Source organism: Bufo gargarizans, chromosome 2 (assembly GCF_014858855.1).
Source record: "Bufo gargarizans isolate SCDJY-AF-19 chromosome 2, ASM1485885v1, whole genome shotgun sequence".
Classification (NCBI taxonomy): domain Eukaryota; kingdom Metazoa; phylum Chordata; class Amphibia; order Anura; family Bufonidae; genus Bufo; species Bufo gargarizans.
Window position 1 is genome coordinate 545,335,294 of NC_058081.1, and position 17,660 is coordinate 545,352,953.

Sequence of the window (17,660 nt, forward strand, 5' to 3'; positions counted from 1 at the left end):
TGCCCCCCGATCTGTGCTCCTCCAACCCCCCCTGTCCGCGCCTGCCCCTGATGCAGTTCCCCCGCCCCATCCATATTCATGTAGTCTGCCCCTGATGCGGTCCGCCCCCCTCCCTGCCCCATACATTCATCCTGCCCCCATTTGCTCCTGTCCCTCAATGCTGGTATTACCTTCCCCCTTTCCAGCGCTGCCCCCTTTGCCCCCTTGCGGTGCGGTCCCCCTGCTGTGTTTGATGGCGGTGGCTCCATTCCTGAGCCGCCGCCATCAGCAACGAGTGTCAGCTCTATGCTGACACTCTGCTGTAACCCTATAGATGCCGCATCCATGGGGTTAATAGAGGGAGGGGGCTCCCTCTTTCCACCATCATCACCTCATCCCGCAAAAAATGAGACCCTACATAAGAAAATCGTTTAAAAAAATCTATAGTTCTTAGAACATTGAGACACTAAAACATATTTTTTTTATTTCAAATATGCTATTATTGTGTTAAAGTGAAATAAATAAAAAGAAAGTATACATATTAGGTATCGCCACATCCATAATAATCTGCTCGATAAAAATATCACATGACCTAACCCCTCAGGTGAACACCGTAAAAAAAAAAAAAAAAAAAAAAAAAAAAGGTTGTCACCTTACATCACAAAAAGAGCACCAGCAAGCGTTCAAAAAGGTTTATGACCCCCAAAATTGTACCGCTCAAACCGTCACCTCATCCCGCAAAAAATGATACCCTATTTAAGACAATCTCTCAAAAAATAAAATAGCTATGGCTCTCAGACTATGGAGACACTAAAACATAATTTTTGGGGTTTCAGAAATGCTATTATTGTGCAAAACTTAAATAAATAAGAAAAAGTATAATTATTAGGTATTGCCACGTCCGTAACAATCTGCTCTATAAAACTATCACATGACCTAACTCGTCAGATGAACGCTGTAAAAATAAATAAATAAAAACTGTTCCAAAACAGTCACCTTGCCCCATGAAGTGTAATAATGAATGATCAAAAAATCCTATGTACCCAAAAATTGTACCAATAAAAATCTCAACACTTTCTGCAAAAAACTAGCCCCTCCACAAGACGATCGGCAGAAAAATAAAAAACATATGGCGTTCAGAAAATGGACACACAAAAACATAATTTCTTTTTAAAAAAATGCTTTATTATGTAAAACTGAAACAAACAAAGAAAGTAGACATATTTGATATCATTCTGTCCGGAACAACCTGCTCTATAAAAATAGCACATGATCTACCCTGTCAGATGAATCTTGTAAAAAAACTAAACGATGACAAAACAGCCATTTTTCAGTTACCTTGCCTCACAAAAAACGCAATATAGAGCAATTATCATATTATTATTATCAAAATCATTATTAAATTATCAAAATCATATGTACCCCAACAGGAAAAATCATATATACCCCAAAATAGTACCAATAAAACTGGCACCTTATCCCCTAGTTTCTAAAATTGGGTCCCTTTTTGGGAGTTTCTACTGTATGGGTGCATCAGGGGGGCTTTAAATGGGACATGGTATCTAAAACCAATCCAGCAAAATCTGCCTTCCAAAAACCTTATGGCATTCCTTTCCTTCTGCGCCCTGCCGTATTCACAGCCGTTTACGACCACATGTGGGGTGTTTCTGTAAACCGCGGAATCAGGGTAATAAATATTGAGTTTTGTTTGGCTGTTAACCATCAATGTGTTAAAGAAAAAATGTAATAAAATGGAAAATCTTCCAAAAAAGTGAAATTTTGAAATTTCATCTCCATTTTCCTTTAATTCTTGTGGAACACCTAATGGGTAAACAAAGTTTGTAAAATCAGTTTTGAGTAACTTGGGGGTGTAGTTTCTACAACGGGGTCATTTATGGGGGTATCAACTATGTAGGCCCTACAAAGTGACTTCAGAACTGGTCCTATAAAAGTGGGTTTTGGAAATTTTCTTAAAAATTTAAAAAATTGCTTCTAAACTTCTAAGCCTTCTAACGTCCTAAAAAAATAAAATTACATTTCCAAAATGATGCCAACCTAAAGTAGACATATGGGGAATGTTAAGTAATAAATATTTTATTTGGTATCACTTTCTGTTTTAGAAGCAGAGAAATTGAAATTTGGAAAATTGTGAATTTTTCAAAATTTTGGATACATTTTGGATTTTTTCATAAATAAAGGTGAAATATATTGACTCAAATATATGACTATCATGAAGTACAATGTGTCACGAGAAAACAATCTCAGAATGGCTTGGATAAGTAAAAGTGTTCCAAAGTTATTACCACATAAAGTGACGCATGTCAGATTTGTAAATTTTGACCTGGACACTAGGGCATCAATGACCCTTGGTTATGAAAGGGTTAAGGTGAAAATGAGGCCTGTCCTTAACGGGTTAAAGGTTTAGAACTTTAGAAGCAATTTTTAAAATTTTCAAGAAAACTTCCAAACTTACTTTAAGGCCTATTGCACACGACCGTATGGCTTTTTCAGTGTTTTGCGGTCCGTTTTTCATGGATCCGCTGTTCCGTTTTTTGTTTCCGTTGTGTTTCCGTTTCTGTTCCGTTTTTCTGTTCCGTTTTTCCGTATGGCATATACAGTATACAGTAATTACATAGATAAAATTGGGTTGGCCATAACATTTTCAATAGATGGTTCAGGAAAAAACGGAACGGAAACGGAAGACATACGGATGCATTTCCGTATGTGTTCAGTTTTTTTTGCGGATCCATTGACTTGAATGGAGCCACGGACTGTGATTTGCGGGCAATAATAGGACATGTTCTATGTTAAAACGGAACGGAAAAACGGAAATACGGAAACGGAATGCATACGGAGTACATTCCGTTTTTTTTGCGGAACCATTGAAATGAATGGTTCCGTATACGGACCGTATACAGAACGCAAAAAACGGCCAGTAAACGGTAAAAAAAAACGTCCGTGTGCAATAGGCCTAAGGACCAGTTGAATCACTGTAGGGCTTACACAATAGAACCTACCTATAATTAACACCATTTTAGACACCCCTCAAGTTATTGAAAAGTGATTTTTGAAACTGTGTTAGCTCTTTAGGTGTTCCACAGGAATTAAAGCAAAATGTAGGTAAAATTGGAAAATATCCTTTTTACTTGCAGATCATCCATTTTAATCAATTTGTTCCTGTAAAACAGCAAGGTTTAATTGAATTCATTACTCTGATTCTGCAGTTTACAGAAACATTGCACATGTGGTCATTAACCTCTTCATAGGCACACGGCAGAGCTCAGAAGGGAAGGAGTGCAATATATTTTTCAGAGGGTAGATTTTGCTGAAATGGTTTTCAGGTGCCATGTAGAATTTGAATAAATCTTGAGGTACCCCTAAAAAGGAAACCTGCCTCAAGGAGTTTATCAAGGGGCCCAGTGAGCACTTTTATCCAAAAAAGTATTTCATAGAATTTTGAAACACATGGCTGTAGTACCAGAAGAAAATGCACCCCACAATTTGTTATGAATTTTTTCCTAATTATAGCAACACTCGATATGTTTGTAAACTGCTGAAAACACAGGGAGAACATACAAACTCCATGCAAATGTTGTCCTTGGATTTAAACCTAGGACCACAGCACTGCAAGGCACCAGTGGTAACCACTGAGCCACCATTTTTTTTAATCACTTCAGCCCCGCTAGGTGAAACCCCCTTCATGACCAGAGCACTTTTTACACTTCGGCACTACACTCCTTTCACCGTTTATCGCTCGGTCATGCAACTTACCACCCAAATGAATTTTACCTCCTTTTCTTCTCACTAATGGAGCTTTCATTTGGTGGTATTTTATTGCTGCTGACATTTTTACTTTTTTTGTTATTAATCAAAATGTAACGATTTTTTTGCAAAAAAATGACATTTTTCACTTTCAGCTGTAAAATTTTGCAAAAAAAACGACATCCATATATAAATTTTTCGCCAAATTTATTGTTCTACATGTCTTTGATAAAAAAAAAATGTTTGGGCAAAAAAAAAATGGTTTGGGTAAAAGTTATAGCATTTACAAACTATGGTACAAAAATGTGAATTTCCGCTTTTTGAAACAGCTCTGACTTTCTGAGCACCTGTCATGTTTCCTGAGGTTCTACAATGCCCAAACAGTAGAAATCCCCCACAAATGACCCCATTTCGGAAAGTAGACACCCTAAGGTATTCGCTGATGGGCATAGTGAGTTCATAGAACTTTTTATTTTTTGTCACAAGTTAGCGGAAAATGATGATGATTTTTTATTTTTATTTTTTTCTTACAAAGTCTCATATTCCACTAACTTGTGACAAAAAATAAAAAATTCTAGGAACTCGCCATGCCCCTCACAGAATACCTTGGGGTGTCTTCTTTCCAAAATGGGGTCACTTGTGGGGTAGTTATACTGCCCTGGCAATTTAGGGGCCCAAATGTGTGAGAAGAACTTTGCAATCAAAATGTGTAAAAAATGACCGGTGAAATCCAAAAGGTGCACTTTGGAATATGTGCCCCTTTGCCCACCTTGGCAGCAAAAAAGTGTCACACATCTGGTATCGCCGTACTTAGGAGAAGTTGGGGAATGTGTTTTGGGGTGTCATTTTACATATACCCATGCTGGGTGAGAAAAATATCTTGGTCAAATGCCAACTTTGTATAAAAAAATGGGAAAAGTTGTCTTTTGCCAAGATATTTCTCTCATCCAGCATGGGTATATGTAAAATGACACCCCAAAACACATTCCCCAACTTCTCCTGAGTACGGCGATACCAGATGTGTCACACTTTTTTGCTGCCAAGGTGGGCAAAGGGGCACATATTCCAAAGTGCACCTTTCAGATTTTGCAGGCCATTTTTTTACACATTTTGATTGCAAGGTACTTCTCACACATTTGGGCCCCTAAATTGCCAGGGCAGTATAACTACGCCACAAGTGACCCCATTTTGGAAAGAAGACACCCCAAGGTATTCCGTGAGGGGCATGGCGAGTTCCTAGAATTTTTTATTTTTTGTCACAAGTTAGCGGAAAATGATGATTTTTTTTTTCTCTTTTTTCCTTACAAAGTCTCATATTCCACTAACTTGCGACAAAAAATAAAAAATTCTAGGAACTCGCCATGCCCCTCACGGAATACCTTGGGGTGTCTTCTTTCCAAAATGGGGTCACTTGTGGCGTAGTTATACTGCCCAGGCAATTTAGGGGCCCATATGTGTGAGAAGTACTTTGCAATCAAAATCTGTAAAAAATGACCGGTGAAATCCGAAAGGTGCACTTTGGAATATGTGCCCCTTTGCCCACCTTGGCATCAAAAAAGTGTCACACATCTGGTATCGCCGTACTCAGGAGAAGTTGGGGAATGTGTTTTGGGGTGTCATTTTACATATACCCATGCTGGGTGAGAAAAATATCTTGGTCAAATGCCAACTTTGTATAAAAAAAATGGGAAAAGTTGTCTTTTGCCAAGATATTTCTCTCACCCAGCATGGGTATATGTAAAATGACACCCCAAAACACATTCCCCAACTTCTCCTGAGTACGGCGATACCAGATGTGTCACACTTTTTTGCAGCCTAGATGCGCAAAGGTGCCCAAATTCCTTTTAGGAGGGCATTTTTAGACATTTGGATCCCAGACTTCTTCTCACACTTTAGGGCCCCTAAAAATCCAGGGCAGTATAAATACCCCACATGTGACCCCACTTTGGAATAAGTTAGCGGAAATTGATTTTTTTTTTTGTTTTTTCTCACAAAGTCTCACTTTCCGCTAACTTAGGACAAAAATTCAAATCTTTCATGGACTCAATATGCCCCTCAGCAAATACCTTGGGGTGTCTTCTTTCCAAAATGGGGTCAGTTGTGGGGTGTTTGTACTGCGCTGGCATTTGAGGGTCTCCGCAATCATTACATGTATGGCCAGCATTAGGAGTTTCTGCTATTCTCCTTATATTGAGCATACAGGTAATGAGATTTTTTTTTCCGTTCAGCCTCTGGGCTGAAAGAAAAAAATGAACGGCACAGATTTCTTCATTCGCATCGATCAATGTGGATGAAAAAATCTCTGCCAAAAAAAAAAAATGGAGGGGAAAGGCGTCTGCCAGGACATAGGAGCTCCGCCCTACATCCATACCCACTTAGCTCGTATGCCCTGGCAAACCAGATTTCTCCATTCACATCAATCGATGTGGATGAATAAATCATTGCCGGGATTTTTTTTTTTTTTTTTATATATATATATACAAAGTGTTTGCCAAAGCATAGGAACGCCGCCGCCTCCTCAGCTCGTATGCCTCGGCAAACATATCTGTTACTGCAGAGGAGAAAATCCCGTCTTGCAGCGCCGCATACACTGACTTGCGTGTAATCTGACAGCAGCGCAATGCTTCTGTCAGAATGCACATCGGTGCTGCAGCTGGTCGATCGGTTGGTCCACCTGGAAGGTAAAAAGACAAAAAAAAAAAAAAAAGAAAAAACCAGGCCGCAACGCAATAATTTTATTAACTTTGCAACAGAACATGTAACTTTAACTTTTTAACTGAACATTAACCTTTTTGCTTACTGGTGTTTTTTTTTTGTTTTTTTTGTTTTTTTACCTTTATAGAACAAACCTCTCCTTCCCCATGGGTCAATGTGCAAAGCGCAAATCGCCCAAAGATGTGGCGAAGTGCGTTATGCACTTTGTCCCATGTGAAAGGAGACGTTTGCAGCAGCAGTGAGTGAATGGGCCCTAATAGCCCTGTGTGCCTATCCTGGTGAGATGATCCCTATGCTAATAGTGTACCTGTGAGTGGTACTTCCGGAAACACTCTCCAAAGCATAGGGCAGGGTGGTCAGGACAGTCAGGACAGAAATAGCGGGTGTCATGCCTTATTCCACTCCTGCTACAGACACGACATCTTTTTCGGGGTGACGGTTGGGTTGAGGTACCAGGAACGACATTGGGGAAATGTCGCTCATGTAGACGGCTAACTACACTGGTGGATGGGGCCACGGAACCTCCTGGGTACAGGAGGTTCTCGATGATCTCTTCCTGAAATTTGAGGAAGGATCCAGTTCTCCCAGCCTTACTGTAGAGAACAAAACTATTGTACAGAGCCAATTGAATTAAATATACAGACACCTTCTTATACCAGCGTCTGGTTCTGTGGGAAACTAAATACAGAGACAACATCTGGTCATTGAAGTCCACCCCTCCCATGTGGAGGTTATAGTCGTGGACTGAGAGGGGCTTTTCAATGACACGGGTTGCTCGCTCAATTTGTATTGTCGTGTCTGCGTGAATGGAGGAGAGCATGTAAACGTCACGCTTGTCTCTCCATTTCACCGCGAGCAGTTCTTCGTTACACAGTGCGGCCCTCTGCCCCCTTGCAAGACGGGTGGTAACGAGCCGTTGGGGGAAGCCCGCGCGACTAGTTCGCGCGGTACCGCAGGCGCCAATCCGTTCTAGAAACAAATGCCTAAAGAGGGCCACACTTGTGTAAAAATTGTCCACATAAAGATGGTACCCCTTGCCGAATAAGGGTGACACCAAGTCCCAAACTGTCTTCCCACTGCTCCCCAGGTAGTCAGGGCAACCGACCGGCTCCAGGGTCTGATCTTTTCCCTCATAGATCCGAAATTTGTGGGTATAGCCTTTGGCCCTTTCACAGAGCTTATACAATTTGACCCCATACCGGGCGCGCTTGCTTGGGATGTATTGTTTGAAGCCAAGGCGCCCGGTAAAATGTATAAGGGACTCGTCTACGCAGATGTTTTGCTCTGGGGTATAAATATCTGCAAATTTCTGGTTGAAATGGTCTATGAGGGGCCGAATTTTGTGGAGCCGGTCAAAAGCAGGGTGGCCCCTGGGACGGGAGGCGGTGTTGTCACTAAAGGGCAGGAACCGCAGGATGGCCTCAAAACGTGCCCTGGACATAGCAGCAGAGAACATGGGCATGTGATGAATCGGGTTCGTGGACCAATATGACCGCAATTCATGCTTTTTTGTCAGGCCCATGTTGAGGAGGAGGCCCAGAAAAGTTTTAATTTCGGAAACTTGGACTGGTTTCCACCGGAAAGGCTGGGCATAAAAGCTTCCCGGGTTAGCGGTGATAAATTGTGTGGCATATCGGTTTGTTTCGGCCACAACTATGTCTAAAAGCTCCGCAGTCAAGCACAGCTCAAAAAATCCCAGGGCCGAACCGATCTGAGCTGTCTCAACCCGAACTCCAGACTGGGCAGTGAAAGGGAAAACTACGGGTGCGGCTGAAGTTGGGGACTGCCAATCAGGGTTTGCCAGCACCTCTGGGATTCTAGGGGCTCTACGGGCACGTCTTTGCGGTGGCTGCGACGGGGTCACTACTGCACGTGCCACCGTACCAGCTTCAACTGCCCTTCTGGTGCTCGCTACTTCACCAGGTTGTATGGCAGTGCTGGTACTAGGTCCAGGGAGGGCTGGGCTGCTGGTGTATGCCTCACCACGTAATCCGACAGCACCAGCCCCACTCTGCTGCTCTTGAAGCGGATCCTGCGCAACCTGTGGTCTAGCGACACGGGGCCGGGTATGCCTGGTGGTATCAGGGACCTCAGCCTCCTCGTCCGAACTTTGGGTCAGAGAGCCACTGCTTTCTACAGGTTCGTATTCTGACCCGCTGGATTCATCAGATGAGGGTTCCCACTCCTCATCCGACTGGGTCAGAAGCCTGTAGGCCTCTTCAGAAGAATACCCCCTGTTAGACATGTGGGCAACTAAATTTAGGGGTATTCCCTGAGACTACCCAAGAAAAAAAAAGCAAGCCTGTCTTACAAAGGGGAGGCTAGCGAAGTACCGGAGGCCGCTGCGGTTGATAAAAAATATCAAAACTGATTTTTTTATCGCCGCAGTGCGTGTAAAGTGATTGTGCAGTGAACCAAAAAAAAAATTTTTTTTGTCACTGCGGTGGGGCGGGTGTGGGCGAACGCACACAGGCCTGATCGGGCAAACACTGCATTTTGGGTGGAGGGAGAACTAAAGTGACACTAGTACTATTATAGATCTGACCGTGATCAGTTTTGATCACTTCCAGATACTATAAAAGTACAAATGCTGATTAGCGATACGCTAATCAGCGAATAACGAACTGCTAACTGATTGCTAACTACCTAACCAAGGGGCCTAAACTATACCTAAAACCTAACGGTCAATACCAGTGGAAAAAAAAAGTGACAGTTTACACTGATCACTTTTTTCCTTTCACTAGTGATTGACAAAGGGGTGATCAAAGGGTTAATTGGGGTTCAGGGGGGTGATCAGGGGCTAAAGTGTAGTGTTTGGTGTACTCACTGTGAAGCCTGCTCCTCTGCTGGATCCAACCGACGAAAAGGACCAGCAGAGGAGCAGGGCAGCCATATAACAGATCATATTTACTAATATGATCTGCTATGTGGCTTCTGATTGTTTTTTTTAAAAATCAGCAACCTGCCAGCCAATGATCACGGCTGGCAGGTTGCTGACGAAATAGTCCTGAACGAAATGCCGGCGCGAACTGCGCATGCGCGGGCGCATATTCGTTAGGCGGTCCGGAGGCGGTTAAAGGCCATAATTTTTAAAAAAAAATTGTTGTTGATTGAGTTGTCAGTTATGTCATACTGCAGGAAGGGGTCAATGCAGAGGGTGCGACCATGACCAGGTCAGGAGGAGAAGGCAAGTGTCAGTTTCAACTACATCTGCATTCTCAGGATGCTCTCTGAACAACTATTTATTCTGGTAACCAACAGGCTGCTTAAAGATGACAAGTGAGAAGTTGGGGATGATACTTGAATACAAATGAGCCAAACATATCTGTGCATTACACGATACAGACATATGTTGTGCTTGGAAGAAGTCTTCATGGCGGTCTGGGCCAGATGGAGGAGACAATTTTGGTACAGTGTTTTTTTCAGTATCAGTATGGTGGAATTATCAGCCATAATGTGGTGGTAATTTTTGTTCACTGTCAGTCTTTTTTTTAGGGTGACAAGACATCGGTCTAGGAACCTTATTAAAACAACTGGGTATCACACAAGCATTGTGGGGTGAAACCAAAAATTTGTTACAGGGCACATAGGACCCAAGTTACAGCCCCTGGGTTAATGACAATTTGTAATATTTGGTAATGATGATAATAAAATGACACTGCTGATCATATTTACACCAAAATATCTTCTTACTACAAAGTTTTGACAGCGATGTGTTAGACAAATTAAAAGTACCTTTACGCATGAATGATCCTTTTGATTGGTCCATTATTTCAGGTGATATTTGACTCCAATTTGTCATTTTGTTTTCCTCCATGGATTTGAAAGTTGAATATTTAACAACTAAGTCAATCTGGGCATCATCTAACTCCTGTCCCAAGAATTTACAGATTCTTACCACACTGCCACGGATATCCTGAAATAAATGATATGTATGAACAGCAACTGTGAATATATAGTGTATAACTGACATCACTAATTCTTTATAGCAATTAGAAATTATTTAATGAAGTTATATAAGTTAATTATATTCTAAAACTTCTTTAATAAATACACAATTAATTTGCCTATTGGAAAACCTTAATGTGTGTACAAAGCCTTATAATTTCACCAGAGTAAGCTTTTATAATATGCAGACGTTTTTCTAAATATTGCAGTCTATGGCTCTATTCACACACCATTTTTTTTTTTAAACAGACCATGAATAACTGCTTTAAAAAAATTGGACAAAGTTAGACCAGTACCTCCAAGCAATATGAAATAAAGTACAAGTGCATGCTACTATGGCTGCAATGAAAAAGCAAACAAGCATTATATGCGGCAGCACACTGATCCACGCACAAAGACGCAAACAGTGAAAACTTGAAAACATCTGAATTGCATCACTGCTATACTTACTATATGAAAATGAAAAGCTCTTTGAGCACATTTTGATTAAAATTGTATCAGGTCAATCTACCAATGAGAAGGTGCCTTCTTCAGATGAGAACTCCACTAACAGACTTAACTCTCCTTGACCTAAGACTACAAAATAAAGGGCAATGTATAATCCAGCTATATTCCAGTACTCTGCTGTACTGGACCAATACTGTGCATCATTACTGCTATACTTACTATATGAACATTAGAAGCTCTAAAGCACATTGTTGTGTCTGGCTAATATATCATGGCTTCAGTGCAAAAGCAAACAAACACTATATTCAGCACTATTTTGTAGACTTGGGCCCAGGAGTGGGAAGTCTGTTTTGTATAGGTCCCATCTGTGGAAGCAACCTTGTTACTGGTAGGTGGGCACAACACATTTTTAATAAAAAATGTGCACCTAGAGCTTATAATTTTCATATAGTAGTTATAGCAGTAATGCAATTCAGATTTATCCATGTTTTCAGCTCTGCACGTGTGTTACCGAAACCTCCAGTAAATTCAATGGGGCTGTTTTTCAGAAAGACACCCGTGAAAAACAGTAGTTAAAATAGACTGTTTTGCCATTTTTCATGGACATTTTTTTTCAGTCATGTGAATGTACAGGGAGTGCAGAATTATTAGGCAAATGAGTATTTTGACCACATTATCCTCTTTATGCATGTTGTCTTACTCCAAGCTGTATAGGCTCGAAAGCCTACTACCAATTAAGCATATTAGGTGATGTGCATCTCTGTAATGAGAAGGGGTGTGGTCTAATGACATCAACACCCTATATCAGGTGTGCATAATTATTAGGCAACTTCCTTTCCTTTGGCAAAATGGGTCAAAAGAAGGACTTGACAGGCTCAGAAAAGTCAAAAATAGTGAGATATCTTGCAGAGGGATGCAGCACTCTTAAAATTGCAAAGCTTCTGAAGCGTGATCATCGAACAATCAAGCGTTTCATTCAAAATAGTCAATAGGGTCGCAAGAAGCGTGTGGAAAAACCAAGGCGCAAAATAACTGCCCATGAACTGAGAAAAGTCAAGCGTGCAGCTGCCAAGATGCCACTTGCCACCAGTTTGGCCATATTTCAGAGCTGCAACATCACTGGAGTGCCCAAAAGCACAAGGTGTGCAATACTCAGAGACATGGCCAAGGTAAGAAAGGCTGAAAGACGACCACCACTGAACAAGACACACAAGCTGAAACGTCAAGACTGGGCCAAGAAATATCTCAAGACTGATTTTTCTAAGGTTTTATGGACTGATGAAATGAGAGTGAGTCTTGATGGGCCAGATGGATGGGCCCGTGGCTGGATTGGTAAAGGGCAGAGAGCTCCAGTCCGACTCAGACGCCAGCAAGGTGGAGGTAGAGTACTGGTTTGGGCTGGTATCATCAAAGATGAGCTTGTGGGGCCTTTTCGGGTTGAGGATGGAGTCAAGCTCAACTCCCAGTCCTACTGCCAGTTTCTGGAAGACACCTTCTTCAAGCAGTGGTACAGGAAGAAGTCTGCATCCTTCAAGAAAAACATGATTTTCATGCAGGACAATGCTCCATCACACGCGTCCAAGTACTCCACAGCGTGGCTGGCGAGAAAGGGTATAAAAGAAGAAAATCTAATGACATGGCCTCCTTGTTCACCTGATCTGAACCCCATTGAGAACCTGTGGTCCATCATCAAATGTGAGATTTACAAGGAGGGAAAACAGTACACCTCTCTGAACAGTGTCTGGGAGGCTGTGGTTGCTGCTGCACGCAATGTTGATGGTGAACAGATCAAAACACTGACAGAATCCATGGATGGCAGGCTTTTGAGTGTCCTTGCAAAGATTTGTTTTGTTTTTGAATGTCAGAAATGTATATTTGTGAATGTTGAGATGTTATATTGGTTTCACTGGTAAAAATAAATAATTGAAATGGGTATATATTTGTTTTTTGTTAAGTTGCCTAATAATTATGCACAGTAATAGTCACCTGCACACACAGATATCCCCCTAAAATAACTAAAACTAAAAACAAACTAAAAACTACTTCCAAAAATATTCAGCTTTGATATTAATGAGTTTTTTGGGTTCATTGAGAACATGGTTGTCAATAATAAAATTAATCCTCAAAAATACAATTTGCCTAATAATTCTGCACTCCCTGTACAATTAGGGAATTGAGTTTAAACAAGAGGCCCTCTATTCAGGATCCTTAATCCCTGGTAAAGAGCACAGCACATTATAGCACAGTCCTTATGGTCCAAATTTGCGAATCTTGGTCAAATTGTCTATTAATACTTAAAATGTTTGCAGGGTGCATTCTGGCCTTGTGATATCAGAGGAGAATGTGAGATCACTACTTTGTCATGTACATACTCAAACTGGGCAACCCATCTGTTATAATAGTATAGCCAAAACCAAATACTGTATGTTTGTGGCTGTGTCACATGCTATGTGCACTGTCTCTTGGAAAGTTCTCATCCGCCACCAGAAACCTACTCTGAGCAACAACTCCAAAACAGTTCTTTCTACAGATGGGTGACTATTTGAAGCATAATTGGCACAACGCTATGCTGACTAGTATGAAGCTAACATACAGTACATGGGGACAGGTCCACATGAACCCAGACAATCCCATAAGCCGTGCAGCGAAAGTGGTGGGGCTTATGCAAGCACTGGCCTAAAGTCAGCATGTGGGGGCTATTCCAGTGCTATATTGAGGATGTTGCCAGGTTGCCAGAAGGGCAGGGCTTAAATATTTTCTGAAACTGTTAATACCCAGTGAAGTTAACTGGGCCATGTTATGTTTGTTGTTTTAGGCCTTGTGTACTAATATACTGTACATCATAAACATCCTTTCTTTGCAGGTGCTGTGTTTTTAATAGATCACTGCTGGTTGTGTTACATGGCTCTTATGGGCTGGCACCTGGGCTGCACTGGTTCTAGTCACAGGTGCCAATGATAGAGTGTAATGCTGCATGGCCTTCAATCAGAGAAGAGTTGTATTACATATGGAGTTGCCTAGTGTGGCTCCTGGTGGGCTGTTTATGTAGAGCAATAGAGAGTACAGTGTGTCAGATGTAGCTGTGACAGACTGCATAGCACTGATGGTGACTAGCAGTAGCAAATTGCCATGCTAGCCACATAGGAGCCTTTGATTCTACAATCCTGTCAGGTGGTGCCATCCTGTAATCTCAACTAGCACTGGCCTCAGCCTTGCTTTGGACGGCCATGCAGTTCTGCTTCCTGGAGTGTGCCTATACTACAGGCTGAGGAAGGCCCTACAAAATACTACTGTTGTGACCAGAGTCTAGGAGAGCGTTTAATTTTCGTGACATGTTCAAAGAGCCTTTGTTGGCTGCAACCAATAAGATGTATGCCATCACTGCAGTCCATACACTGTAATCCCCTGATGAGAGACTGTGACTAGTATTCTGTGTGCTCTCTATGCGAACTGTACTATGTATTTCCATTAGTAACCTCCAAACTGTGTCTGTGTAATGGACTCTGCAACTGAAAAGCCATGTAACTATCAATTGTTGTAGTTCCTGTTGGATTAAAGATGTTATAAGTTCATTGCCCCATGTCTGCCTCTTTACTGCTCCATTCTCAAGTGGGATATTTTACCTGGGTCTAGAGACACATACACAGGGTCCTACACAACCATATTATTACCTGTATTAGCTCCTCATATGTGATAAAGAAGAATCTGCTGTCATCTTTCATTTGCATCCAACCTTTTATATGGTCAAACCAAGATCCACCTAGAACTAAAAAACAAGGGCTAAACTTTTTTCTGGAGTAAAAGCATATAATATTTGAGGTAATTCTTCTATAGCTAAGGAAGTTTATCTCTTGGACCGAATAAAGACTAAGACTTGACACCTAAAGGGTGTATTAGACATTCACTCCCGGCAATTGCCTGCTCACTTGCTGAGGAGACCGCTGCTATTACATGCAGCTATCTCCTCAGCAACATGGCGAGGAACGATCGTTCTGCCATCATGCGTCCCCATGCTCTACAGTGGTTTGCCAGCAGCAGATGGTAATTAGACCGCCCGCAAAATCTGATCTTTCAGCATGCTGAAAGATCTGGATTGCCCGATGAATGATCACTAATATGCCCTTATGACTGATTGGTACAGGTTTCAATAAAAGGGCAGATGGAGTTATCTGAATTGAACAACCCTCTTCCCTATGGTAGGGGAATTACAAGAAAATGAACAATTAACCATTTATGGTATTTGCCGCATTATTGGCTCAGTTTCTAGTAATTAACTAGGAATTTGCCTAACAAACTACTGGACCACTCTGCCACAGAGCCCCAGAATCTAAAAATATGATTTAAACATGGTTGGGGCCACGTCTAATATCTTGTTGTTTGTCCATTGTTCATTCTACCCTGAAGGAACCGGAAAAAAAAAAAACCCAATAAGGATTGTGAAGCTGGCCAGTTGAGTCACATAATTATGCACCTCACCAGCTAATATCCAGCGTAAACTCCATCTGCAGCACGGACAGCAGCTAGATGTGCTGGGAGTGAGTCAGTAAGGTCCTGGTAGTTTGTCACAGGTACTGTATCTGGAACCATGCATGATGGTTTAAAATAGGAACGTCTTGTATTATTGCACCTAAAATTATCGGATATTATAGTATGTATCTCTAACATGCATTTTAAATAAAAGTTTCTTGTGCATCTTTGACATAATTCAATTTCTTTAACATCCCTTTAGACATCTTGGAGATACAGTAGATTCTTTTGCCATTATCTGTGACAGTTAAAGAGGTTTTCCTGTTTTCATCAATGTCGATTAAAACTATGTATTTATGACAGTAGGTGTAATTTTCTAATATATTTCTTTTACCTTTATAAAAATATTGTATGCTTCAGCGGTTGATGTAAAAACTTTAGTCTTTTAAGATTTTTTTCATATTGATATTTACATAAAAAGTTAAAAAATACAAAATTTTCATATAAACACATGAAATAATAAGTCTTCTTATTATATAATGTGTTAAGGAAATAGCTCACCTTTCCCCTGTATAAAGTCCTCAATGAAATTCTGGAAATTTTCAGCAGGTTCAAAGATTTTTAAAATCTTAGTATAATGGAACAAAGATACGATTATGTCTTTTGGGTTTCGCATTGTGTAAATAATCTGAAAAAAAAAAAAAAAACATTTTGCCTTGCACATCACAATAGAGCATTTATGTTTTATAACAAATAAACATTTATATTAATATTAGTGTTGATCGAGCAGCATAGTGCTCGGGGGCTCCGACCGAGCACCCGAGTATAATGGAAGTCAATGGGAGAACCCGAGCATTAAACCAGGTACCCCCTGCTCTGAAGAGGGGAGTGTGCCTGGTTCTAAGAAAATGTCATAAATTGTTGGTAACACCACCGAAATGGTTCTGTAAAAGCATGGGGAGGATGTCTGGATACATCTTGGACTCGCTGGTCGCTGCTGGGAACCATGTTGTCCAAATAGTACACCACTTTTACAGACTGACAATAATACGCACAAAATCAAGGGGAAATTTTTTTTTGAGGAAAACATTCTTTCCTGAATATTTACTTGTATATAAAGTGCAAGTGCTGCCAAAAATTGCAAGGAAGAGGCACTCCAATACAACCTTAGTTACACATAAAGGAGGGCATCATACACACCCTTTAAAAATTATGATTGATGGCCTGCTGGTGACCCTTAAAAACATTAGGAGCAAGGGCCTGCCGGTGACGATCCATTTGGATGCCTGGCCTAACAACTTTTGATGTAATTGTCAGCTCAAAACCATTGTAAACCATGGGTATCGGGGAATCAGTGTTTGATTCCAGAGAGGGAGCCTGAGAAACAGCTACCGCATCCAAGGAAGGCAAGTGGGTGGTGCTCAAATCACCCACTCCCGACTCGTGGAAGTAGTGACGATAAATAACAATACAGGACTCTAACGATGCACTTGTTATTGGATTGAGTAATAAAAAATTACAGGGAATGTCACTGCGGTATTTTGGATGAGGAAACGTTATACAGGAGGGGCCCTGCTGCCGCTATGTTAGCTCTAGATTACTTCTGCCTGATCGCACGTCCCTGTGATGTCTACAATCCATTTGAATACCCTCCGTATCAACTATCAATGTTATTTTATGTGCCTAACATGGTGACCACCGGTAATGGGGAATCATTGTTTAATTTCGGAGAGGGAGCCTACAGATCCGCGGTGTCCGTGTTTTGCGGATCCGTGGATCCGCAAAACACCTACGGACGTCTGAATGGAGCCTTACAGGAGGGTGATTAATGACAGGGGGGTGATCAGGGAGTCTATATGGGGTGATCAGGGGTTAATAAGGGCTTAATAAGTGACGAGGGGGGTGGGGGGTGTAGTGTAGTGGTGTTTGGTGCTACTTACAGAGCTGCCTGTGTCCTCTGGTGGTGGTCGATCCAAGCAAAAGAGACCACCAGTGGACCAGGTAGCAGGTATATCAGACGCTGTTAGTAAAACAGTGTCTGATATACCTTTCAAGGGTTAAAAAAAATTGCATCTACAGCCTGCCAGCGGCGATGAACTCGTTTACCTCCCGATCCTGTGAACGCGCGCTTTCACAGGAAATCTTGCGTCTCGCGAGATGACGTGCCGGCGCGTCAAGGAGGAACAAATCGACCGCCGCCGGAACGCAATCCTGCGTTAGGCGGTCCGGAGGCGGTTAATAAACCCTTTTGACTTGATCCTCACTGGTCTGTTTCGTTGGTGCCTTGCATTACATTGCAAACACAAGATGGTATCTGGAAAAGCAGTGGCTTGTTCTAAAAA

General features: G+C 41.6%; 1 protein-coding gene across 9 annotated transcripts in view; it reads right to left on the bottom strand.

Moving 5' to 3' along the window:
* Positions 1–17,660, bottom strand: part of LOC122926655 (sulfotransferase 2B1-like) — an 80,229-nt gene that overhangs the window by 4,852 nt on the left and 57,717 nt on the right. For all 9 annotated transcript variants that reach the window (XM_044278092.1, XM_044278087.1, XM_044278096.1 and 6 more), the window contains 3 exons: positions 15,880–16,006; positions 14,523–14,617; positions 10,192–10,372 (listed from right to left, as the gene is read on the bottom strand). In XM_044278092.1, coding sequence (XP_044134027.1) covers positions 10,192–10,372; positions 14,523–14,617; positions 15,880–16,006 — 403 coding nt within the window. The remainder of the gene's footprint in view (positions 1–10,191; positions 10,373–14,522; positions 14,618–15,879; positions 16,007–17,660) is intronic.